The sequence below is a fragment of the Chrysemys picta genome, chromosome 25 (genome assembly GCF_011386835.1).
Source record: "Chrysemys picta bellii isolate R12L10 chromosome 25, ASM1138683v2, whole genome shotgun sequence".
Taxonomy (NCBI): domain Eukaryota; kingdom Metazoa; phylum Chordata; order Testudines; family Emydidae; genus Chrysemys; species Chrysemys picta.
In genome coordinates this window covers 5,825,160-5,851,818 of record NC_088815.1, presented here as the reverse complement: position 1 = coordinate 5,851,818, position 26,659 = coordinate 5,825,160, and the positions used below count along the sequence as shown (strand labels likewise).

Here is a 26,659-nt window from a genome sequence, read left to right as displayed (position 1 = left end):
AACTTTCAGTCGCTCTCCACCTTGGCTGGATTCAAACCAGCCACCCAGAGATGAGAAGCCCTATAGCTTCATCTATAAGCTCCCGCGCTGGCCAAAAACTCTCTTAACCAAATATTGTTGTAACTGAATATTCCATTTACTTTCTCCTTAATCTTTGCCCTGACAGATAGAACAGCTTGCGGGCATTGTCTTCTTGATCAACGTTTACTGAACGAACCTCCCAGAGGAAACCCTTTGATCAAAGGAAGAAGGTGAGTGTCTACTTACCGAAAGCCTTTGTATGCAGGCCGGAACCAGCATATGTAACTGCAGGGGCTGAAGAGAAAAAGCCAAAGGATGGCCAAGCCAAAATTAACGCCATAACCACCACCAATCCACCAGGCCAGGCAGCCAATTAGATTCACCACTAGTGTGATGCAGTAAACTATAAAGAGAGAACAGGAGAGGGCATAAGTAATGCTGTTTGCTGGCTTCAGAAAAAGAGGAAGCAAATGGGTTGTATTATAATACAAAGAGACCTTGTCACGGGAGGAATCGTTAGCACAATGAAATGATTGGGGTGGATGTTATCAACACGCGGACCATGAGGCAAGGCTGCTACTGTAACTTGGCAGAACTGCTCTAGGGATTGTCAGCTTTGGAATGGGGCAGATACCAGGAGAGGAAACAAGGGACTCATTTGGGAGCATAGGTTAGTGGAAGGAAAACTGGGTGGATAATTCTGCAAGTGAAGGGATCAGTGGAAGATCAGGACTTGGACCTCTATTGTTACAAAGAGAAACTGAGTGGACAGATTTTTAATTACACCAAGGTCCCTTAATGCCCCAAGAATGCTATAGAAGGGTCTTTAAAGGAGTGGAATCATCCCATTGAAAAAACACCCCCTGCACAAGTAGCTTCCCTGGCTAGCACATCGAGTCCAAGTAAGGGCTCTATGGGGGGTTTCCCGCACACCACACCGTTTCCCCATCATGCCAGGGGCTCTGGACACCCTATTCTCCTATACCAGGATCTCCCAATCGCCCTCCATGGCAGGGACTCTGTGTCCCCCTATTTCCCCCAACTCCCATAACAGGATTCCACATCCCTCAATGCCAGGGTCTGCACATGTCCTCCCTCCCCCGCAACATTATTATTTTACTTCTTCCTGTCTGGGAGAAGCATCATTCAAGGTTTCAACTTGTTTAACTCTATTGGGAGGATGAGCAGAGATGTGATAGGGTGTTATGCTGGAATGTTTTAATCACTTCCATCAAGTGGTTCTTCAATCTAAAGACAATTACAGAGGGGCTTGAAGCTATGGCTATGCTAAACTGATGCCAGGAGCTCAGTGTGATGCCATTTCCCACCTTCTGGCGTTCTGATTCCCTCCTGCAATATTAATTGAGTTCTGCCTATTGATACCTAGAAAATTCCCAGAAATTTTAAAACGGATAGGATGGAGCATTAAAAAGTTATATAGAATTGTAGGACTGGAAGGTACCTAGAGAGGTCATCTCTAGTCCAATTCCGTACACTCATGGCAGGACTAAGTATTATCTAGACCATCCCTGGGCAATTCCATAACCTCCCTGGGCAATTAATTCCAATGCTTAACCACCCAAACAGAGATATCTTATACCATCGAGTTGAGTGTCTCGCAAGTTCAGCCAATTATACGCCCCCTCCCAACCCACTGAGCAATTAATAAATGATTGTGTACCAACACATCATACGGGGAAGATAAATAGCTCAATCTTTAATACGAGAGGTTTCTTTCTAACTGATTATTCAGGCATTTAAGTTAAATGGGGGTTAACAACATCCAAAACAACCGTTTTAATTAAAAAAACCCTTCTCTCAGTTATGCAGGTTTCACTTCCATGATATAAGTGAACTGTAAGAGGTTAACAAAAGACTTGCTTTAAATGCCCTGGTTTGCATACGTCTTAAAGTTCAGCAAAGGGAAAACTCACTTTTAAGTTAAAAATTAAATCCTATTTACAGTGACTAACTGGAAAGTCTAGAATTTTTAGTTTGATAACTTGTGGGCTATAAAAACAAGCAAATAATACAAACCCTTTAAACCAATGGTGCTTATAAAGCTGTGATGCAAAAGAGGTTTGTTATGTGATTTACACAGGCATTTGTTCTCCAGTAGTGGGAGCTCTGGTACAGGATTCCCCAAATCTCAATACACCTTTTGTTATTAAATGCTCAAATCCAATTAAAATAATGACCTCTCAGCCGTCTCGTATGGCTTTATTTTAAATATTGGTCTTCTCTTTTTCACTGTCTCCTCTATGGATCTGTTTCTCTCCCACACCCATCCCAGAAACCCAGCATGACCCAAACAGAAAACGTGCAGCAGATGGAAATCTAAAATGCAGAGTGGAAAGCCCAGGTCCGCTCAGACATACACGTGGCCCACTTGCCTAAATGGCTGGCACCTTTCCATTTTTCCACTAAATTGAATGAGGGACGCTTTGTTTAAAAAGTAAAAATCACACACAAAGGCAGCTTTACAGCATGCAACATTTAACTAGTCAGTCTGGAGGAGACCAGCAGTTTCTTCAGGCAAGAAAATTAGAGCTTTTTTCAGCATCTCTGAATAACGAAAGAACAATGAAGTGACAGATCATCTTATTGTTTATACACACAGAAATCTCTCACGCACACACTGTACATTTGGAATAAAACCCATAGCATCAAGTGTGTATTGTGTCCCTCAGTGAGAAAGTTATTTCTGTAACTGGAAGGGAAGCTGGGATGACAGGTATTTTGGGAGGAAAGGGTTGGTAGGGCAAAGGGATTTTTTCATCTTCAAGAGCAGGGTGTCTCAAACTGGGGGTTCTGACCCAAAAGGGGAGGTTTGCAAGACTATTGTAGGGGGGTTGTGAGAGTGGCAGCTGCTGACCTGGCACCCAGCTCTGAAGGCAGCACTGCTGCCAGCAGCAGCAGCACAGAAGGAAGGATGGCATGGTGGAGGGTTGCCACTTTTATAGGGGAATCAGAGCCTGAAATATTTTCAAAGGGGGTGCCAGCAAAAAAAGTTTGAGAACCCCTGTTCAAGAGCATTTCCCTGGCCCAGGCTTCCCTTTCTACAGGTCTGCCCATTGAGGTCTAGTCTAAATTTCATTCCACAGAGAGGAAAGCTTACTTTCCACTCCTGGTTTCAGAACTATTCAGCTAGAGAGTGCAAGCTCAGTGGACGGTGAGATCCAACAGTATCTTCTGTTCAAAATAGGATTCCCTATCAATTGTTGTCACCTACCACTCCACACTGGAACCCATATAGATCATCATCAAACAATTACAACCCATACTTGATGGGGATCACATCCTGAAAAAAAAATATCTTTCCTGAACCCCCTCTTCTGGCCTTCAAACAACCCCCAACCTCACCAAGCTCATCATTACAAACAAGCTCTGCACAAACCAGGACACACCGATGCAAAGCAGCACCAACCCAACCATAACAGATGCAAAACTTGCAGACATATCTCCACTGCCAAAATAATCAATGATGATGTTGTTCATCCTTCCAGTTCGAAGAGGACCATGACGTCACTGACTGGTTTGGTTTCTGTGAACCCCTGAGTGGTTGATCAGGCCAATTTGAGCTTTGAACGGTCTGTGGTGCACTGAACAAGAGATGTCCCTATGGGTTAGTTGATTAACAGTGGACAAGCTGCTGTTGCAAGATTTACGCTGCTGGCGCTTCTGCTCCGCTCATAGACTGTAGCTCCAGTATGGATGACTTCGCTGGGTAGAACGATCATGAGCGAGATCTTCTCAACACACTGGGTCAACGTTGAAATGCCTCAAGGATAACTTGAGGGAGTTCTTGAAACGTTTTTTATAGCCTCCCTGAGAGCTCTCTCCTTTAGTTCATCATAAAAGATCTTCTTTGGCAGTTGCTCATCTGACATTCTGGTGACATGGCCCGCCCATCTCATCTGTGATTTCATCAACAGAGTATGAATGCTCGGAATACCTGCCCATATGAGAACCTCAGTATCTGGAGCCTTGTCTTGCATCTTAGCCTCATCAGTTTCCTCAGACAGCCCATGGGAAAGTGATTCAGCTTCAGAACGTGGCATCTGTACACCATCCAGATTTCGCATGCATACAAAGTTGACAACACGATGCTTTGTATACCTCCAGTTTTGTTTGTTGACTAAAGCCTCTGAACTCTCACACATTTACACAGTGATCAATACCCTCCCCAACACACCTTTCCAGATCCCTATCACAACATTTAGGCTATGTCTACACTGCACATCTTTGCGCTGTAAGGTTCGCAGTGTAGCCGCTCTTTATCGGCAGGAGAGCTCTCTCCTGCCGACAAAATAAAACCATACTTCTTTAACTTGCTGGCAAAGAATACTGTGGGAGACCATATTCAACTTCAAAATCTTTGCTAAAGTCAAGAAATAACACGTCCACTGCTTTCCCCTCATCCACAGAGCCAGTTATCTCATCATAGAAGGCAATTCGGTTAGTCAGGCATGACTTGCCCTTGGTGAATCCATGCTGACTGTTCCTGATCACTTTCCTCTCCTTTAAGTGCTTCAAAATGGATTCCTTGAGGACCTGCTCCATGATTTTTCCAGGGACTGAGGTGAGGCTGACCAGCCTGTAGTTCCCCAGATCCTCCTCCTTCCCTTTTTTAAAGATGGGCACTACATTAGCCTTTTTCCAGTTATCGGGGACCTCCCCTGATCGCCATGAGTTTTCAAAGATAATGGCCAATGGCTCTGCAATCACATCCGCCAACTCCTTTAGCACCCTCGGATGCAGCGCATCCGGCCCCATGGACTTGTGCTCGTCCAGCTTTTCTAAATAGTCCTGAACCGCTTCTTTCTCCACAGAGGGCTGGTCACCTTGTCCCCATACTGTGCTGCCCAGTGCAGTAGTCTGGAAGCTGACCTTGTTCGTGAAGACAGAGGCAAAAAAGCATTGAGTACATTAGTTTTTTCCACATCCTTTGTCACTAGGTTGCCTCCCTCATTCAGCAAGGGGCCCACACTTTCCCTAACCTTCTTGTTGCTAACATACCTGTAGAAACCCTTCTTGTGTGTGTGATTTGGCCTTCCTGATTTCTTGTTCAGCCAATCGCTACGTCTCAGATGATGACCCAGCATGTTCATTTTAAGAACACTTTCACAGCAGATTTGACAAAACGCAAAGAAGGTACCAATGTGAGATTTCTAAAGATAGCTACAGCACATGACCCAAGGCTTAAGAATCTGAAATGCCTTCCAAAATCTGAGAAGGATGAGGTGTGGAGCATGCTTTCAGAAGTCTTAAAAGAGCAACACTCCAATGCAGAAACTACAGAACCCGAGCCACCAAAAAAAAGAAAATCAACCTTCTGCTGGTGGCATCTGACTCAGAGAATGAAAATGAACATGCGTCAGTCCACACTGCTTTGGATTATTATCGAGCAGAACCCATCATCAGCATGGACACATGTCCCCTGGAATGGTGGTTGAAGCATGAAGGGACATATGAATCTTTAGCGCATCTGGCACATAAATATCTTGCGATGTCGGCTACAATGGTGCCATGAGAATGCCTGTTCTCATTTTCAGGTTACACTGTTGTCAGAAAGTGTGGGGGAGACAAGGTCCTGCACCCCCCACTTCCTGCGATTCACCACAAATCTCAGCCAGCCAGTAAAACAGAAGGTTTATTAGACCACAGGAACACAGTCCAAAACAGGTCTTGCAGGTACAGACAACAGGACCCCCTCAGTCAGGTCCATATTGGGGGGCAGGGAGCTTGGACCCCAGCCCCGGGTCTCCCTCAGTTTCCCCAGCCAGCTCCAAACAAACCCCCTCCAGCTACACACCCCGGTTCCTCCTCCTGCCCAGGAAAATTAATCACTTGACAGCCCCTAGTTAATTTTGAAGTAAGTTTCAAGGGACAACAGGTTAAAATTCAGGCACAATCTACACCACAGCATCATAGAAGGAAGATTTTGTTCTTGGTAAGTGAACAGAAGTGAAACTCTAAAACGTGTAATACATGGGAATCTACCTTTTTTATAGCTGTTGAGCCCAATATATACAATTTCTCAAAAAATGTCATAATTTCACTTACAGATCCATAAATGGTAAATTCTCTTCACCAGACTCTGATAGTCTATGGGAATTTCATCGGCAAAGTTCTGGTAGAAGCACGGTTTCAGAGGAATAAACTTGGGGAGCGGAGGGAAGTTATTCACTTTCTCTACAGAACAAAAAACACACACAGTTTAGCTAACTCAGACATATTCTCTTAAATTAATGAATCATCATCATGACATGACCACTCAGCTGCACTTTCCCAGCCTGGAAATATCCAGAGGAAGCACAGAAAAAAGAGTGTGGAAGCTTGGAATGATCCTGAAAAACATGCCCACCATTAGGAGAGGAGAGGATCCCTAGTTCCCAGTATCCAGTTTATTTACTCAAATGGGCCAACATCAGCACTTCTCTTCACCCTGGATATTTAGGGCTCATTCTCTGGTGCTTTGTAGCCTGTGTAATCATTTACATCAGTGCAAACCAGGGGAAAAGCACCACCATTCTGATTCAATTGCATTTGACTGGCATAAATGACCACAAAAGGTGCAGCGCAACATAGACTCCAGACTCTGCTCAAGAGCGTAGCAGCTTAGATAGGGTGAGAGGCCAGCTAAGCAGGTCTCTAGCTGCATCTAGTGGTGGCAGCCCTTGTAGGAGGGTTTTATCTAATCCATTAGGGCACACAAGCAGGGATGGATATTGGTTTCCCAGACCAAACAAATCAGATGAAAAGCAGGGATTCCCACAGGACAGAGACAGATGGAGGTTTGCTTGCAGAAGAGCCTACATTCCCAGAGGAGGTCTTGCTGGGTACAGCGATCAGGACTTGTGGCCTGCAGCTGATATGGTCTGATAACAATGAAAGGGGTGACTTTAGGAGAACAATCCTCTAGAAATAGGTTATTCTAAAAAGGATGCCATCCAGTCAAAGGGGAAAATGAGTCACACTAACTCTTCATGGACTATCTGCCCTGCAGATATCAGGGATGCATTGTTATGAATTTCATAAGTCGTGGCCTTCTTGCCTTCCAAATCCAACATTTCTATTCTCATTCAGCCCTGCCCTTAGCAAACCAAGCCATAAATTCAGACACCGTTATACAGATATTAGGGACAGCCACACAACGAGGAGCAGAGAGATACATACCTTCTTATATGCATTTTATTTTTTAAGCCTCTGATTTTTAAAAAAATTTTAAATAAGTAATAGGGCTCTTTAAATTGTGTAATCCAAACTGCTGTTAGCTGCTGGGAAGATATGCACGTGTGAATATCGAATATAACCATGTGTGCATTTCTACATGTTTGGGAATATTTGTTCTTGCCTTTGAGTGCTGATTAAAGTTTGATTCCAGGGCATTGTGACTAATTGTTTCAAGTCTTCAGCTTCAGTAAACAGAATTAAAAACAATCAGAGGAAGAGAAGAAAAATGTCCTGGGAAAACTTCCAAATGGCACGGAAGACAAGACAAGCGTCTGAACATGACCTTTCAGGCCCAGAGAGTTCCCCCTCTCTTGCCATCATCTCTGTGTGAGAAGATAAAAAGCTGCTCTGGCAAAATTAACTGCTCTCTATAGAAAATTAGTGCTCTCTATAGAAACACCAGCAATAGGAACAACCTCACTGTGATGCTAAATGAACAGTCTGGCCAGAGCCTCTTTATCAGGGTTCTGCTAGCCCCTTCTTTGTCCCCCCTCCCAAAATGTAGCTGCAGCCACTTTATGTTACTGCAGATCCCTCTCTCCTTCCCTCCCAGCAAGGTGGTCTCACTCACCAACATTTCCCGTGACTGCAAGCCACCAGTGCATCTGGCCCATAGATTTTCTTGAAGCACAGGTTCAAAACCCGGCAGATTCAGATAAGCCCTCCAGCTTTCTCAGGCAGATACATTTAGTACCATAATGTTTACTTTGCATTTTGCACTGCCTGGAAAGTAATGACCCCATGGTAGTTGGCTAAAGGTGTTTGTCAGTGGCCAAAATTTCCTCTTCTATTATTCTCCTCTATTGTTGTGTACCATGCGGTGTGCCAGTTGGCTGCTACCCGCCGACCCCAGAGTTGGCTGCATTTTAGGGTTGCTGTGCATATGTAATTTTAAACTGCTTGGGGTTTCTTCAGAGGAAAGACAATAGAAATGTAAGAATATTCTCTCAGATCTGATCACATGCCACCGAGATTTCTACAATACTCGCTTTTGCTCTAGGACAAGATTGTTCGACTACAGCAAGTGCAATGTCTGCTAAAAAACACTGTCAATTTTAGAGCCTGTATAAGCTCGCAGTGAAGTCAATGGGAGTTTTGCTATTGTTTTCAATGGGAGCAGAATTAAGCCCTTGATTTAAGTTCATAATGCAGCTAGGAGTGCTGTGGAAGCAGATGTTTAATCTCTGTAGGGACTGCAGTGACCAATTTCCTCCACACAAGCATTTAAGTCACACCCAGCCTTCTATGGCCAGGATGGGGACCTCAGTTAATGATCCTAAGGGGACACACAGTGTAAAACAGGAGTACGTGGAAGGGAGGAAAAGCGGAGCAGCCAGAAGGCTCTACAAGGGATGCAAAGGGCCCATGGAGAGAAGAAGAAAAGCTTGTCATGCCTAATCCACTATGCTGAGCGCTGTACACTGTTAAAACGTTATCTGCAATCGTTTTTGTTTCTCTGTATTTAGTACTGCTCTTTACCTGCCATTTCTGCTAGAAATGTTCCTTGGAGAAATTTGAAATCAGACAGCAATGGATCTATTAAAGAAAGAAATCAGATTAATAGCATATAACTGTAACCCATATCCACAGAAACCCCAATTTTAAAGGCATTTTTGCAATATCCAAAGTCCACATTTTTTCAAAAATTCATCGTTCTAGCTCTTGCCTGCCAGCGTAGCCTTTCCAGTGCAAAGCGTTTGTTTCTAACTCGACAGAGCAGGCAGCCTCAAACAGCATCACTAAGAGAAATATGAATTACTCCTATTTGTATTAATGGGATGCTACCTTTGAAGGCTTAATTACAACCTCACGGTCAACAACTTTAGCAGCTTTATTGCTCAGCAATGTATAAACGTGCTGCTAAATGTACCTGACGCATTCCGAGGTTGCCCAGGAAACTGCTGCCAGAACACATGCACAGTCCAGCTGAAGGCAGACAACAAGTTGAGACAAATGAGCCTGGTTTGGACTCAGGTCAGAGGGGAAAAAAAAAAAAAGACGTAATGGTCTGACTGTTCCCCAGCTCACCATGGCACTTTCAGAACGGTTAGGGTGTGAGTACACTTAAAATGCTACAGCAGCAGCTTCACTGCCGTAGTGCTTCGGTGTAGACACATGCTGAGAGAGGTCGTAGTTATACTGATATAATTTCCCACTGTAGACCAGGCCTTAATTATTAACCGATTGTTTGCTAGGAAACACACACAATATCACAGATGCAACACAGAAACTGACAACATAGTTCATCTTCCCAGATAATTCTTTTACACAAAAGTTTGGCAGGGAACCAGACTGCAGTACAGAACTCCCACAGAATTCACACATCCATCATTAATTAAAAAAAATAATAATCATGCAAAACCATTCAGAGACTTTACAAATAAAGATTATTTAATGAGGGGTGGAGAACCATTCTTATTACTGCAATTCTTGGAAGACAATCATGCAATCCTTATTCTCCTCAGCAATTCCACTGACTTCAGTGGAATTAACCACGTGAGTAAAAGCTGCAGGTTTGGGTCCTGAACCACAGATAGCTGATTCTATCTACTTGATATTTAAAGACAGAAAATGTGTGCCAATGCTTTCAGTAAAACCCAAGTTGAAAACAAAGAATACTTTAAAAAAACAAAAACAAAAAACACCTTTGTTTTGGCCACAATTCTAAACCAGAATTTTAAGTACCAACAAAAATAACTGGTAAAATGAAAGAAAAAAAAGTCAGCCCTTACTTTAATACGACAGACACGTACAAAGTTGCACCTCACACTGCAGTGTGATCTCCAGACTAGGGCACTGAACTTGTGAGTCAGAACCACCACTAAACTGTTGTGACTTGAGGCAACTCACTTTACATCTCTGACCCTCTGTTTCTTCTCCCACCCTTTATCAGTCTTGTCTATCGCTTGGTCTGCACACCAAGTAACAGTAGGGACAAATTGGGTTTTGTAATGACCCATCCACTCCCAGTCATTACAAAACCTAATTTCCCCATACTGTTACTCACACCTTTTTGACAACTATTTGAAATGGGCCACCCTCATTACCACTACAAAAGGGATATTTCCTCCCTTGGTACTGTTAATTGAATTGTTTCGTTAGATTGACCCCCCACTTGGTAAGGCAACTTCCATCTTTTCATGTACTATGTATATATACACCTGCTACTGTATTTTCCACTCCATGCATCTGATGAAGTGGATTCTAGCCAGGGCCGGTGGAAGGATGTTTCGCACCCTAGGCGAACCTTCCACCTTGCACCCCCCCGCGGCAGCTCCCCCCCTCCGCCCTGAGGCACCCCCCTGCAGCAGCTCCCCCCCCCAGCTCACCCCTGCCCCGCGTCCTCCCCAAGCACGCTGTCGCTGCTTCACTTCTCCCGCCTCCCAGGCTTGCGGCGCCTAAACTGATTGGGCCAGAGCCTGGGAGAAGTGACGCAGCCACGGCGTGCTCGGGGAGGAGGAGGCGGGGCAGGGGTGAGCTGGGGCATGGAGTTCCCCTGCGTGCTGCCCTCTCCTACCCCCCGCTGCAGGCGGCCCTCCCCGTGCTCCACTGCCCCAGCTCCCTCTGCCTAAATGACAGAAGATCCGGCCGCCACAGTCGCTGCCGACGAAAATGGCGCCCCCCAAATCCTAGTGCCCTAGGCGACCGCCTAGGTCGCCTAAATGGTTGCACCGGCCCTGGTTCTAGCCCAGGGAAGCTTATGCCCAAATAAATTTTTTAGTCTCTAAGGTGCCACAAGGACTCCTCGTTTTTGCTGATACAGACTAACACGGCTACCCCCCTGAAACTTGTCATTTTGCACCAGTTTATCTATTTTGCTTAGTGATTTTTATTTATTTATTTTAACACTGATCTAGTTATACTGGTACAATCTTTAGGCTATGTCTACACTAGACACCTTGCAGCTGCATTGCAGTAAGATCTCCCATGTATCTGCTCTGTGCTGACGGGAGAGAGCTCTCCCATCGACATAATTAAACCATCCCAACCCCCATCTCCTGCCAACAGAGCGCTGTCCACACCAGCGCTTCTGTCAGTGTAATTTAGGTCAGTCGGGGTCACACCCCTGAGTGACGTAAGTTTTAACGACAGAAGTGCTAGTGCTGACATAGCTTTAATGTGGACAGTTATACTGGTACAAAGATGACTCATACTGGTATGGCTTATTCCCCTTCCCATCCAGGAAGAGAGATACACCACTATAAAGGTGCCTTATACCCCGTAACTGCATCCTCACTAGGGAGGTTGCATCACTTTAACTCTACTGGTACAGTTTAGCGTAGACGAGACCTATGTAAATTGTAAGTTTTTCGGAGCCAGACCTGTCCCTTACTACATGTTTGCACACAGTGCCTGGCAGAATGGGACCTCAATCTGAGTTGGTGCCCTAAGGTCTATCACAATACAAACAACCAGCCACCACCACCTCTTCACACTCTGTCTGACAGGCATTTTAAACTTAAAACATGATTCATAAATTGAGGCTTATTTTTTTGCTTTGCCTTGTTCCTTTTGTATTGTGTAAACAGGAAATAAAGCATGAAGACAGAAGTTCAAATTAAATTTGGCCCTACCACATGCAGCTGCTTTTAACAAAGAACAAAATTTTTTGGAAAGAACAAGTCACACAATTCAACCAATTACATTAAAATGTCAATAGAAAGAAAAATCTATTATTGAAAGAAAGATCAGTAAACAAATGGAGTTATTTTTTTCAGGCCGGAGGAATGCAGATAGTGTGGGAGCACACTAATCAGTCCTTAAAGTCCTAACGGGAGGGGAACAGTATAGTGCTTAGAGCATGGAACCGAGGAGAATTCCTGGATTATATCTCTGGCATTGCAGAGAGCCATGTCACAGCATCCCAGAGTTTTAGTTTCCCCATATATTTTTTTCACTAAAAAGTGTTATAATTAAAAAGCATTTAAGAGAAGATAACTTTTCTTAACTCATTTATTAGAGCATAAGCTTTCATGGGCTACTGCCCACTTTAACTCTTTATCCTCATTAAACCTTCCTAGGGTATATCTGCACTATGGGGACTATACCAGCATAGCTATGTCATTATAGCTATGCCAGCATAGCCCCCTAGTGTACACACACTGTACACTGATGGATGTGATTTTACCATTAGTACAGACCACCACCTCCCTGAGTAACGGTAGCAAGGTCAACAGAAGCATTCTTCTGTCAACACAGCAGCATCTACACTAGGTGTTGGGTTGGCATGGTTATGGCGCTCAAGGGATGAGGATTTTTCATACCCCTGATTGAGGTAGCTAGGTCAACCTAAAATTTTAAGCGGAGACCGCGCTCAAACTCTTACTAAATCTCACATATGATTTTATACTACAGCACATGAATGAATACAGTAGCCTGCCCTGTTCTACAACCCTTTCTTACATGAGTAATCTCACTGAAGTCCATGTTTTCACTCCAAAAAGGGTGGTTTTTTGAAACAGCAATTTCAATGTAAAAAAAACAAAACAAAACAAACCCCCCCCCCAACCACCTTTTTGCAACTAAGACAAAGCCAATGAGCAAGTTAAGTGTTGCAGGATCAGGTTCCACGATTTATTTAGATTCCTCTAGTTTGGTTGGCTTTGGGCCCCAATCCTGCTCCCACTGAAGTCCATGGAAATTTTGCCATGGACTTGAGTTTGAGCTTGCTTCTACTGGTTGTATGAGGATATGCACTTACATTGTTGGCTTGGACCTTGAAGTACTTTTCTTTAGTGCTCTGAAATGGCTTGGTAATTGAGTCGTTATTACACATTGCCAACTTGTCATTTATTTTGGCAGGGACTCCTGCAAATACTTGATTGTATGTTAGAGGAGAAGACACCTTAGATTTATGATAAAACAGAAGAAAGATCCTGCTCCTGCAAGGTGACAACGTTGCTCAGTTCCCATTGACTTGAGCATATATAGCCCGTACAATGCTATATTTCTATTTGAAGAAGTCTTAGCCATCAGTTAAAAGAACAGGAGTACTTGTGGCACCTTAGAGACTAACAAATTTATTAGAGCATAAGCTTTCGTGGACTACAGCCCACTTCTTCGGATGCATATAGAGTGAAACATATATTGAGGAGATATATATACACACATACAGAGAGCATGAACAGGTGGGAGTTGTCTTACCAACTCTGAGAGGCCAATTAAGTAAGAGAAAAAAAACTTTTGAAGTGATAATCAAGATAGCCCAGTACAGACAGTTTGATAAGAAGTGTGAGAATACTTACAAGGGGAGATAGATTCAATGTTTGTAATGGCTCAACTCCAGCTGCAAGATACAAGTGTTGTGAAACAGCTGCACTGCAAATATTGATCAGTTAAGCAAGAAGAGATACGGATGAGCAGTTACATTTGCACATAGAGACCGTAACTGACTTATGTCTTGTGATGCAGTCGTAAGAAAGATATTAACAGAAACATAAGTTCTATTGTACATTCATGTAGAATCTTTAAGTTAACTGAAAAAAACAGATTAAAAATGCATCACCCCACCACTCTCTGCAGCCAAGACTTTTCAATTAAAATCTATCTTGCGGGGGGGGGGGGGGGGGAACTAAAGGAAACCTGGATGTAAAATGCACTTCCCTTTTCCACTATGCTCCTAAGCAAACATGAATAACTCAAAGTTTACAGTCCAATTCACATGACTCACAAAACCAAGATGGGGTTCAATGAAAGCTGCTACTGTCTCCATCTCAAAAATACAAAATGCCCTTGTATCCTGTTGAGGGTAACATTTTCTGTTTTAAAAATGTAAGAAACAGGACACTGTTGTCTGCACAGGAAGCAGGCAAAAAACTACATTAAAGGGATACATCATGTTTAAAGTCGTAGGTCATAAATAAATGTATTTCTTTACCTATTTTACTAATATCTTAGGTTGTCAGAAGGGAAAATTTTAAATCAGATTTATTTCTCACTGTTTGTGCCTTTCGTTGATTTTTTGAATTTCTCTCAGCTTGGCGAAAGGACAGTCCAGCTGTTAGGATGCTAACCTGAGACTCTTAGCGACAAAGAATCCTGTGGCACCTTATAGACTGTTGTGGAAAATTGGTGCTTCTCTGGCGCCACCTTTGGCCTAAACTTCCACATTCATGAGCCCATTGATTTCCTTCCTTTTCCTTTCCCTTTTCTCATCCCAACTTTTATCAAAAGTTTTATTAACAATCATTAATGCCACTCTTTCCCTTGCCTAGCAGAAAAATTATATGCACAGCAATGTTTTTTGCAACGGCAATAACAAAGGCACAATCCCAAACCAAGCAACATCACCACAATTGTTAGCCCACTCAATGTAACAATATGATGGGGTTCGTGTATAATTTTGGTTATCACACACAGCAAATCCCAACTAATACACAAAGAAGACAGTCTATAGGCGGTCTGAAAGGCACCTTTTTCTACCTGCTATACATTTTCAAGTATATGAATTTGCCCTTATAAATCAGAAATCCTTTGGACCTCTGGTAATAATGAAAGCAGATTTTGGAAACGGTCAGGTACCAGGGTCGTCCAGCTAAAGGGCATTTGATACCGGAGAGTGGATTACAAATTTTTATCCACAGGCCAGTAGACAATATGGCTGCCCACAGTCATAATAAGGTTATGACTGGTGGCTTGATTTCCCAAATGTGTCTGTGAATCACCCAATCCCACATGCATCCTCCCCATGGACCCGGCAGGATTCGGTACGTGGGAGCCCACATCCCTCCAACCGGTCCGTATGTTTGGAAGGAGCACAGTGAATATCCCCATCTCCATCCGGAGAACCTCCAAGTACGCCTTCATGGCCATAGATCAGATGGTACTCCTGAAGTGTCTGTAAGGGCAGTGGGCCAGGCCTGGTGCTCAAGGTCACTCCGAATGGCCATAGCTGGTCATTCAGGAAATCCTGAACTTCTGAACATGCCAAGTCCCACTGCGATGCCTTCCCAGCACCAGTGATATTTAAGACCATCTTTGTCAGCAACTCCTGGGTTATAGAACTAAGGGCGGAAAGAACATACAATTCGCCCACCCCGGCCTGCACCTGCGTTAGCTGTGTTTCAATAATAAGACCAGTGGCTTTTTTCTAATTGACCTAATTTTTCCTTATGGTGTTGGCTTTTGTGAATATTCCAAATTGCAGCTGCGCCATTAGCCCAATCCCACAAGTATCCAGTCAAATCTCTTCCTTCTGGGAGAAGCCCAGGTCTTTTGCTGTGCTAGCCAAATGGCAGCTCCTTTAGAGCAACTTGGATATATAAAGATAATTTGAAAACTGGATAAGAACAGCGTGAACTTAATGGTCCCTAATGTGGCATTAATTACAGTCCACCGATGTCCTAATACATCTCTTCTTTGCGAAGTATTATACCACATCTGTTGGTTAAACACCTTTATAAAGGGCAGAAAGGCATTAATATCAATAATATAAATAGGGGTATATTACAATATGGTACAGGCTAAATCAGAGGCTACTGATTGGCTAAGATTTAAAAAAATATTATTTCCCCATCCCCACCCTACGTTCGTTAAGAAGGAGAGGCTACGGAATATTAAAAGTTTCATTTTCAGGTAGTTTTGGCTAGCTTTTGCAAGCTATTCGTCGAGATTTCATAGTCTTAGTTCACTTAGCTGTCCGGCAGTGAGGCAGCAAGGGAGAGGTTACTAGCACAATCACCTGGCTTGGTTGGAGGCTTTATTATGTGCTCAGGTGGAGAGGTTGTTTTCTTAGCAAGATCCAAAGGCACAGTGGGTCTGTCAGCGGACAAAGGAGAGGTTACCAGCTTTTTATCTTGTGCTTTTCTCCTGCTGTCCAGAAGAAACAGCAGCACCAGAAGGAGAAACAGCGGATCAGTCGGAGAATCTTCTCATGGTGGAGGGGCCTTTTTGCAGTGTGAAGCGAGGGTCCAGTCAGTTCTTGGCACTTCACAGCGTTGATAGTTGACAGGACTTGGTATGGGCCTTTCCAGCGTGGGGCCAGGGTGGTTCCTCACTGATGGACCTCTATGTAGATCAAGTCTCCTGGTTTTAGCGAGTGGCAGGGCTGCTATATATATAACACATTTCATTAGGGCCTGGCGATAATCAAGCATTGTGTCATCCATTAAATGAATGTTCATCTGAGCCAGGGCCAGTAGGGCACTGCCGGTAGTCGCATCGGGAGCCCTGATAGAAATTTTATGAGGGCTGAGTCCGGTCTTTCAATTTGGAGTGGCCTTCAAAGGGCATTTGGCCATCTTGGATCTGTGAAGCTACACATAACTCTTTTATAATCTGTCCAGGTATGCCAAATTATGATACAGAATTCTTAAGCAAAAGTTTTACAACAGTTTTGGCATCTGCCTTTTTACAAGAAAATACATTACTAAAACTAACACATATTTACAATTATAACATTTAAACATTTGAATTAAATCAATTTGAGTATTTATAAAAGATCCCCAGAGAGGGGAAAATGCTGCTTGCCTAACATTATGTTGCTGGCAGTAGTGCTGGGCCACAGAGGAAAAGTCTTATTCAAGTGCAGCAATCAACCCACCCTTTGCTCACGTGGTGATGCTCGCGAGCAAATAGGGCCAGAGCACCTGAGGCATAACCGTCCGGGGAGCGCCAAAGGTGATCAGGGTGTAAGGTGTACCCAGCAACACTTCAAGAACAATTTTGCGGCTTTTTAGTTGATATCCACTTTTATTTGCTATTTGTTCCCAAAACAGATTTAAAATCTTCCATTCTCCTGGCTTTGACTACACTGCTGCAGCCACAACTTTGGTCTTTATTTAAAACAATTTAAATCTTATAAAGCATTAAGTCACCTTAAGGCTTAAATGCTAAATACCAAAATTAAACAATACTGATTTCTTTTGTTTGGCAAAAGTATTTTTTGGTTTTAACACCCCAAAACAACATCAATTTATTTTAAACTTATAAAACAAAGATGTGTACACACCAGGAGTGTTCTTTAGCAAATTCGACTAACTTTTTCATAGTCAAATGATTTCACTTATATAATCTCTTGCCTGGATTATTTACAGACATTCCCAAAGGAATGGCTGCAAAGAAACCACAAATTTTTCTTTTAACATTTGTACATAGTTTCACTGCTTAATTCCCTCTAATAACTACAGAGTTAACTTCTGACTTTCTTTCAACTTCCTCGAACTGCAGTTGCCTGATTGTTTGGGCCCGATTCTTTTTTCTTTGCTGCATTATTTCTTTCCATGGGCACAGGCATTGTTTCACTACCAATTTAGCAAGGAGGGTGGGCCTTTTGACTAACTCCCCTTTTATCTATTTACATACACACATTACCTCTAGATGCATCTTATTTAATAACCTTTTCTCTATGTCCAAACTTAATACAATCTTTTCTTGAGGCGGTAACAACCCCTCAGCATCAGTACATTATAGGAAAGGAAAATAGCAGGGTTAGGGACAACGGGAAAAATAGGGAGAACAGCCGCATTAAAAGCACTATAAAATGGGGGAGTTACACTCCCTGACCATAGGAATAATGACTCCTTGCTGAATGCAGGAGGTAATTGCAGGTTAAATCCCTTTCTCGGTCTAATTTGAGAGAGGGTTCTATTGCACTTTGGGAAGGGGTTTTGCTGGGTTTAGGTGAATTTCAGCTGGTTGGGCAGACCCAATGTGCCCAACTAGGTTGGCATGATCAGCCCACAATGGGGGGAGGGGGGGAAGAGACCTTAGCCAGCAGTTCCTGTTGCAACGAGGAAGGGCTGGGGTCAGTCTCCTCTTTCAGAGTGTCCTTCTGCAAAACTGCCAGGACCTCATTGTGAGCGGGATCAGGCACATCCAGATACACACCATTTGGGGTACAACAGATTATACAATTCCGGGGGAGACCAAAGTGCATGCACAGACACCAAGGTCTCCTGACCTGAAGCACCAATGCCCGGGAATTGGCGGAAGGGAACATTGCTTCAGTACGGGGAGACACTGTCTGAGGGGTACCTGTAAGGCCTTTTGATACTTAAGGCGCTTGATATTTCTTGCCCTTGGGGTCTGAACAGCAGCTCCCTGCCCAGTTTCATCTGGGGGGAATTGCAGGCTAGGGTTATTCCTAGTGTACCAGTTCCACTTGTTTAAAAATTTACAGGTTGAGGGACCATAATTGGAGTATATATACACGCAGCAAGAGTGCCCTTTTCTGGCATGGGAATCCGCTCAGATTCCCCCGCCCCCATTATGGATACCTGACAGACAACCACAACCAAGTGGACAGGCACCCACAAAGGGCTAATTTAACAGGTAGGCTAGCACAGTGGACAAAACATACAACACCAAAACATATAACATTTACCATTCACTGTGTGCCCCCTCTTTATACCGATGAGGCGTGACCCAAACCCAAACATTCAGACATCCATACCAGAAAGGGTCTGGAAAGGCGCGGTCCCCGCACACACCTCCCCCAGCAAAGGGCATCGTTCAGTCTTCGAGAGAGCGGAGACAGTCACCTTACTGACTAGGAGTTTGTGGACGGTTTCCCAGGGCTTCCTCGCTCTCCGAGCAGGGAAGGGAGCCTAGGGCTCCAGGAGGGAAACAAGGGTAGGGGACCCTGCGACCCTCACTCATTCACAAACATACGGCACACCCTCTAAACTGGCTTTTAGCCCCAATTACTGGCGGCTAGTTTTACAGCGTTCACCACCAACATACTGCTGGCGTGAACTTTCGCTGGCCAACCTTAGGGCCACTCCGAGGGCACCAGAGTAATTGACCTTACTCACTGCCCCAGGGTCCATAGTGGACCCTACCTTGGGGGGGTTCCAGCCCCGAACCTATGACAGACACAAAACAACCAGAACAAGACAAAACAAAAGGGCATCAGGCGTGTCTGTCAGCAAAAGGTTCAGATCCAGCGTGCAACTCACCCAGTCCTGAGCCTACGGGCAAATCCTCCACCAGAAACCCACGATAGAGATTTCAAAAGGTCTCTTACCTTTCAGATGAGCCCTGGGTTTGGTGGGAGATTACCCGCGGTCCTCCGGTCTGGGGGAGTCTTCTGTGGATCCCGGACGAGCCCCCAAATTGTTGTGGAAAATTGAGCACATGGTTGATTTTGGATCAGACAGCCTGAGGCTCCTTTATTGATCAAACATGCACGCAAGGGGGAAGTCAGCTTAGGCAGCCGAAACCCCCCCCCCCCCCCCCCCCGCCAGATAAAATGAGAGAGATTATATAGGATAAAACCACAAAAATTACATCTACTTCATTAAAGTTTTACATCCATATAAGGGATGAAGCAAAACAAGTTTTCCTGTTTTTTCTTAGTTTTGTCTTTCGCGGTTTCTTGCTCTGCCACCTGACATCTATTAATCATAGTCTGTTACAAAGGTTAATTCTACTTTTATAATTTCTACAGTTAGTTCTGCTTTTATGATTTCTCTCTGCCCTTCTCCTTTTACCCCCTCCTCCCTTTCTCCTTCCTCCAGGCCACACATACAGTTCACCTGATCAAACATACAGTTCACTTGACTAAAGTTTAGGCCTTAGACCATTTTTCCTCCACAAGACTAACAGACGTATTGGAGCATAAACTTTCGTCGGTGAATACCCACTTTGTCAGATGCATGATTATATTATCTATAATCATAGATAATAAGGCCAGAAGGGACCATTGCGATCATCTAGTCTGACCTCCTGGATAACATGACATAGCACTTCCATCCATTAATTCCTGTTTGAACTAGAGCAGATCTTTTAGAAAAATAGTTAATCTTACTTTAAAAATTGTCTGTGATGTAGAATCTACCACAATCCTTGGTAAATTGTTCCATGGCTAATTACCCTCACCGTTAAAATGTGTGCCTTATTTCCAGTCTGAATTTTTCTAGCTTCAACTTCCAGACACTGGTTCTTGTTCTAACTTTGTCTGCTAGATTGAGGAACCAGTTATCAATGTTTTGTTCCCCATGGAGCTATTGCTTGCCCCAAGATAGACTCCCCTGACAACTTGCAAGTATGGCCTACATTCTTTGTTCCTAGATTAGAGAGTTACTTGGGAGAGCCAGGTTCAATTCCTTGCTCTGTCAGAAACTGCCTGTGTGACCTTCAGCAAGCCCCTTAGGGCCAGATTTTTAAAAAGTATCTAGGCACCACCTAAATCACATTGAAGTCAATGGGAGTTAGGCACCTAACTACTTCTAGATATCTGCCCCTTAGTCTCCTTATGCCTCAGCTCCCCATCTGTACAATGGGGATAAAAGCACTCCCCTACTTCACAAAGGGTGTTGTGTGGATAAATACATTAAAGATTGTGAGGCACTCAGATAATGGGGGCCATATGAGTACCTAAAAGAGAAATAGGAAAATGGATGATCAAAATAAGTGAATTTAATTTCACTTTTGTTTATAGCCAGTTTCACTGTCAGGCTAGAGAGGGAGCATAGTCGTAACTGACAGGCTTTTACCTTTGCACCCTCCTAATCCTGAGTTGCTGGGAAGATGGGACAAAAACAACCTCTCTCTTCTGTCAATTAGACAGCCTAGGGGCTGCTCTATGTTAATTAGATTTCCAAGGATGTCTATAGCTTACAATCAGGCTCAGAAGGATGCAATTTTTACTGATAAACGTCAATTCACCACACACAGCCAAACTGACGAAGAAATATTTCCATCAAGAATAAAGCAAAATTTACAGATGGGCAAAGAAAGAAAAATGGTGTTGAGATCTTATTAGAGTTTGATTGAAGGATATTTATTTTGTATATTTTGATATGTGATGTTGGCAATTTGTGTTTTAACAATCATAAAACTTCAACTTTTTGAAGCTTGATGTTTACAGTCATTAATTATTGCCTGCCCCGCATAGTTTCCTGCAACTGTAAAAATTTAAATTGATACAAACATTTAAAATAGACATTAATATGATCTGTCAAAATTATAAAAAAAAATAAAAGCCAAGTTTTGCCAAGCCTACTAACAATATATGCTACTGCCATCCTCCCTCTCAACACCTATACTGGTACTTGCAGAAGCCAGTTTATGGAAGCCCAACACAATGCTTGTTCTGGAGGAATTTCCCCCATACCTCTGGTGGACTATTTACAGCCCCATATCCTACCTACCTTATGTAAGATCCCACACGACAAAACCATGATAGACAGATATTGGCTTCAATGGGATTACTCCTGTGACTAAGCCTTACTCACATGAGTAAAAGATTGCAGGAGTGGGCCTCAGAGGAGGAAAGAAAGACTTGCTTTTCCAACATGTGTTTCTCTGTGCTTTCGCACTGCATTACAACTACTACTCCTGGGGGACTTCTGCGCTAAAAATATTAAAAATTCTGCACCAAAATTAAAAATTCCGTGCACAGCATTTTAAAATTCTGCATATTTTATTTGTTAAAACAACAATATAATCATGCTGGTTTCAATTATTTAGGTAATTTATTTAAAGTACAATACAATGGGATGGAGAATTGGAGTGGGGAGCATTGGAGGAAATCCCCAAACTCCCTTGCCTAATAGTAATGTAGCAAGGTTTGACCCTTTATTTCTAGTTATTAGTCAACAAATATATGCAGCCATATGCTCAGTGTTACATCATAGGCACATGAAGAGCAAGTGAGGGCGGGGGAATCAAACTCACAATTTGTATTGGCTACTGACCATCTCCAGAAAAGTCAGTAGCAAACAGTTCATAGAGCACATTTTGATAAGAATTTTTTTCAGTCCAAAAATTTAGACCAGTTGTAATCAGTAAAGCACCATGCGCATTTATAAGGCCATACTGTCCTTTACACCACTCTGACCATGTAAAGGAGCCTTAAAACTTACACACCGGTTTTATACTCCTGGGGGAATTCACAAAGACAATAGGAACAATTCACTAAGCGGGCAGGCTGCTATGTTCTGCTCTTTCTGAGGGGACAGCCTGCACCACACCTACCTCCTCAGACACACTCTGAAGCACTGCCCCTCCATGCCAAGCATGCCACAATAGTGAGCAAGGACAGTGTCTCTCTCTCACAACTGCCCACCCCTTCACACACACCTGGTGGTGATTTATGTCTCTATTGGCTGCTCCAGGTGCCTGAACTGACTTGCCTGTGCTGCTGGGGAGGGATGCATGACTGCTCTTGTGGCTTCCCTTTGCTCCCCTGTCAGAAGTCATTTTTCTGCAGGGAAGAAAAGAAATCTGTGGGGGGACATGAATTCTGCACACATGCAGTGATGCAGAATTCCCCCAGGAGTGAACTACTCAGATTGGCCTAGCAAATGGGACCTCTGCAGCAGACAACAGTAACACACAAAGTAAAATTAAAAACACACACAAAAATAATCAATTATTTATGTCAAATGTCTACAACACAGATAAATACCACAAAGGTCTCATTACTACAGTGTAAGAGAAATACAGTTTCAGAATATATTTAGCAAAAGGTATCGCAGTAAAAAGCAAAAAAGGGGGGGGGGGAGGAAAACCATCCCTCTTGGAACTACTAGTGCCCAAGACACACTTTGAAAAAACTTTCACCCTTCTTGCAATCACCACATGTGCAAAACCTCCATGTATTACAGATGTAACTTGCCCTCGCATTCACTGTACAAGCAGCCTCTCCTTCCACCTGCACAGCATACAAGACAGCACCCCACCCTTCTTACTTGCTGTACACTCATAATACAGAATTACCTCAATTGCCACACATACAAAATGGTCATTTGCATCCACAAACCAGGCAGTTACACACCCAACTCGCCACAAATCACAAGGCAACAAGGTGCAAAACTCGGTAGAGGAAATATGGGCGGGAACCAGCCACTGACAGCTTGTTGCCGAATAGTCACACTTGGGGGGCAGAGCATTGTTTAGGGCAGAGGGGTTGGAGGGAGAAGTGTTTCCAATCCAATCAGTCCCCAGTGCCGGGGGGGCGGGGAGGGGGCAGGGGGAGAGAGGTCTGCCTGGTTACACCCCCGCCCCCATTAATTGCTCGCTTGGGCTCGGGGTGTGTGGGCCCTGGCTACACCCCCCGCCCCCCATTAATTGCTCGCTTGGGCTCGGGGTGTGTGGGGCCTGGTTACACCCCCCGCCCCCCATTAATTGCTCGCTTGGGCTCGGGGTGTGTGGGGCCTGGCTACACCCCCCGCCCCCCATTAATTGCGCGCTTGGGCTCGGGGTGTGTGGGGCCTGGTTACACCCCCCGCCCCCCTTAATTGCTCGCCTGGGCTCGGGGTGTGTGAGGCCTGGTTACACCCCCGCCCCCATTAATTGCTCGCTTGGGCTCGGGGTGTGTGGGCCCTGGCTACACCCCCCGCCCCCCATTAATTGCTCGCTTGGGCTCGGGGTGTGTGAGGCCTGGTTACACCCCCTCCCCCATTAATGGCTCGGGGTGTGTGGGGCCTGGTTACACCCCCTCCCCCATTAATGGCTCGGGGTGTGTGGGGCCTGGTTACACCCCCTCCCCCATTAATGGCTCGGGGTGTGTGGGGCCTGGTTACACCCCCCACCCCATTAATGGCTCGGGGTGTGTGGGGCCTGGTTACACCCCCCGCCCCATTAATTGCTCGCTTGGGCTCGGGGTGTGCGGGGCCTGGTTACACCCCCCGCCCCATTAATTGCTCGCCTGGGGTGGGGGTGTGCGGGGCCTGGTTACACCCCCCACCCCATTAATGGCTCGGGGTGTGCGGGGCCTGGTTACACCCCCCGCCCCATTAATTGCTCGCCTGGGCTCGGGGTGTGCGGGGCCTGGTTACACCCCCCACCCCATTAATGGCTCGGGGTGTGCGGGGCCTGGTTACACCCCCCGCCCCATTAATTGCTCGCCAGCGCTAGGGGTGTGTGGGGCCTGGTTACACCCCCCGCCCCCATTAATTGCTCGCCAGCGCTAGGGGCCCGGTTACTCCCCATTACTAACCGGGGCGAGGGGCCGCTCCCGGGCCGCCAAGCCATTCCCCGCCGGGGGCAGCTACCGACTCGGCTGTTTATCGCCCTTACCAGCATCAGGCGCCGAAGCCCGCCGCTCCCTCCAGCCCTTAGCAACAGCCGCGGGGCACACCGGGAGTTGTAGTTCCAGGACGGCTGAGCTCCACCGCCGCGAGCCGGGACGATGACTACCTCTCCCAACATGCCCCTCGGCGGCAACGGGGCCGTCCCTCCATCATGTGACTAAGGAGCGGGCCAAGGGGGGGGTTGTCTGAAGCCGGGCGGGAGGGGGCAGGCGGATCTTGGCCTACGGCGGCCTGTGGGGGACAATTTTATAAGGGCGGGAAGGCGCGGGGGTGTGAAAGGCGAAGCCAGGGCTTGCCTGGGCCCACCAGGGGAGTGTGGAGGCTGCTGGCCACCGCCTGAGGTCACTGATGGGGCTGGCATCTGCACCCCCCACACAGCTTAGGCCTCTGCCCCTTAGCACCTCCACCTGGCCTTTGCAGCCTGCAGCTCCGGGGCCGCCAGACGCCCACGCCCTTCGCCGCAAGGCACGTCCCTGCCCCTCGGTTTTGTGCCCAGGGGGCCGATCAACGCCGGTTCGGTCGGACCCCGCCACGGCGCGCAGGGGTGTGAACAGTCCAGCCCCTGAGAGGCGTCACCGAGCCGGCCTAAGCCCCCCTAGACAGTACCCGCTCGAGGGGAGAATTCTTCCGGCTGCCCCGTCTCAGGGAGGCGGATTTACTACAGCGACGGATGTTCCCCTCCCGGCGCCGCAGTGAGCGGCTACACAACAGCGCTGCAGCCGTGCTGCTGAAGCGCCTCTAGTGAAGACTTAACCAAGTTACCTATTTTCCTCACCGATTGGGCATCCCCTTTAGTGTCAGGCCTGGTTAGGGTGGCACTGGCCAGGTGCCCAGTTTTTGACCGGAAAATGAGGTCGAAAAGGGGACCTGACAGTGTCCAGTCAGCTCTAGTCCGATTGCCGTGGGGAGGGGCTGAGTCGTCAATCCCTCCTGCCCCTACTCAGCAAGGGCTGCCTCCTACCTGCATCAGACAGCTGCAGCTCCCAGCCCCGGCGAAGTAGGTGAGTCCCTCCTGACCCGAGTGGGGGGCAGGAGAGGAAAAGCAGCTAATGATGGGGCGAGGAGGAATAGATTGAGGGCAGGGCAAGGGTGAGGGAAGAGGTGGGGGGCGGGGCCTCAGGGGGGGAAGACAAGAGGCAGGGCAGAGGAAGTTCTGGCACTCCTGCTGGAGTATCTGGTTTTTAAATATTACCAAGTTGGCAACCCTAGGCCTGGTCTGCACCAAAAAGTTACGTTGTCCTTGAGAAAAGTTGTTAAGCCAATATAAGGCCTGGTATAGACACTGCTAGGTCAATGGAAGAATTCGTCCACCTCTTGAGTGGATGGTTTTACTACCATGATGGAAAAAACCCCTTCCATGGCTGTAGCAGGTGTCCACACTACAACAGTGTAGCTAGCTGTGCTGCTGTTGCATTTGTAGTGTACGCATACTCTTAGAGTTTATCTACACCTGGAGTTATTCCAGTATAACTGCATGCGTGGACACTCTTATTCTCAAGTAAATTTGCCTTGTTTCAGTTTAGCTTAATCCCCTTTTGAAAGCAGATTACCAAACAGGAACGAGGCATTCTTATTCCAGAATAAGAGTGGCTACACGTGGAGTTATTCCAGAATAGCTATCGTCCTGTAAATTCAGACCCTACCTTAATCCGAATTAACTTTCTAAACAAGGCCTTCTTGTTGAGAATTATTTACATCAGAATTAAAGAAGTTTGACACTGAGTTTATGGAAAGAGCTGTTGACACTGAAGGAAATAACTTTGCAGTATTTCAGGTTTCCAGTGTACCGTTGGTTGTGGGGCTCTGGCACATACTGTGTCTCACATTTGGGCCTTGGTAGACTGACAGGCTTGGTCTGGCCTGATCTCACTGCCCTTTGGCAGCAGTGGAACATAAGAACGGCCGTAGTGGGTCAGATCAAAGGTCCATCCAGCCCAGTATCCTATCTGCCGACAGTGGCCAATGCTAGGTGCCCCAGAGGGAGGGAATCTAACAGTGATCTCCTCCTGCCATCCAGCTCCACCCTCAGACAAACAGAGGCTAGGGACACCATTCCTTACCTATCCTGGCTAATGCACCAACTCCCCTCTGGCAGCATAAAAAGAGTGTCTGGCAATTAGTGGCCACTTAAGATCCCTTTTCTTCTCCAGCAGCGGCACCTGCCTAGGCTTGTTCTTAATTCGGGTTAGCTAACTCAGGTTAAAATAGCAGTGAAGACACTACAACTTGCCCTTTAACTTGGGTTAGCTGCTCATGCTGCCAACTCAAATTGCAGTGTCTTCACTGCTATTTTATCGGAATTAACTAACACAGGTTTGCTAACCTGAGTTAAGAACACACCTTTTTTTGTAGTGTAGAAATACCCAGTGAAGCTACTCCAGAGTTAACAAGTATGCAAGGCAGAGGAGAATCAGGTCCAATGT

The 26,659-nt window shown here is 45.5% G+C and overlaps 1 protein-coding gene across 3 annotated transcripts in view; it reads right to left on the bottom strand.

Moving 5' to 3' along the window:
- The window catches only part of SCAMP4 (secretory carrier membrane protein 4), a 34,899-nt gene extending 10,493 nt beyond the window's left edge, over window positions 1-24,406 (bottom strand). Inside the window, exons 1-5 of one of the 3 annotated variants that reach the window (XM_065578416.1) lie at window positions 24,143-24,406; window positions 9,128-9,183; window positions 8,737-8,793; window positions 6,088-6,216; window positions 268-424 (exon numbers count right to left, since the gene is read on the bottom strand). In XM_065578416.1, coding sequence (XP_065434488.1) covers window positions 268-424; window positions 6,088-6,216; window positions 8,737-8,793; window positions 9,128-9,183; window positions 24,143-24,354 — 611 coding nt within the window. In that variant the 5' untranslated portion in view covers window positions 24,355-24,406. The remainder of the gene's footprint in view (window positions 1-267; window positions 425-6,087; window positions 6,217-8,736; window positions 8,794-9,127; window positions 9,184-24,142) is intronic. The other 2 variants (XM_005283844.5, XM_005283843.5) reach the window with 2 other exon arrangements.
- Between the last annotated feature and the right edge of the window lie 2,253 nt (window positions 24,407-26,659).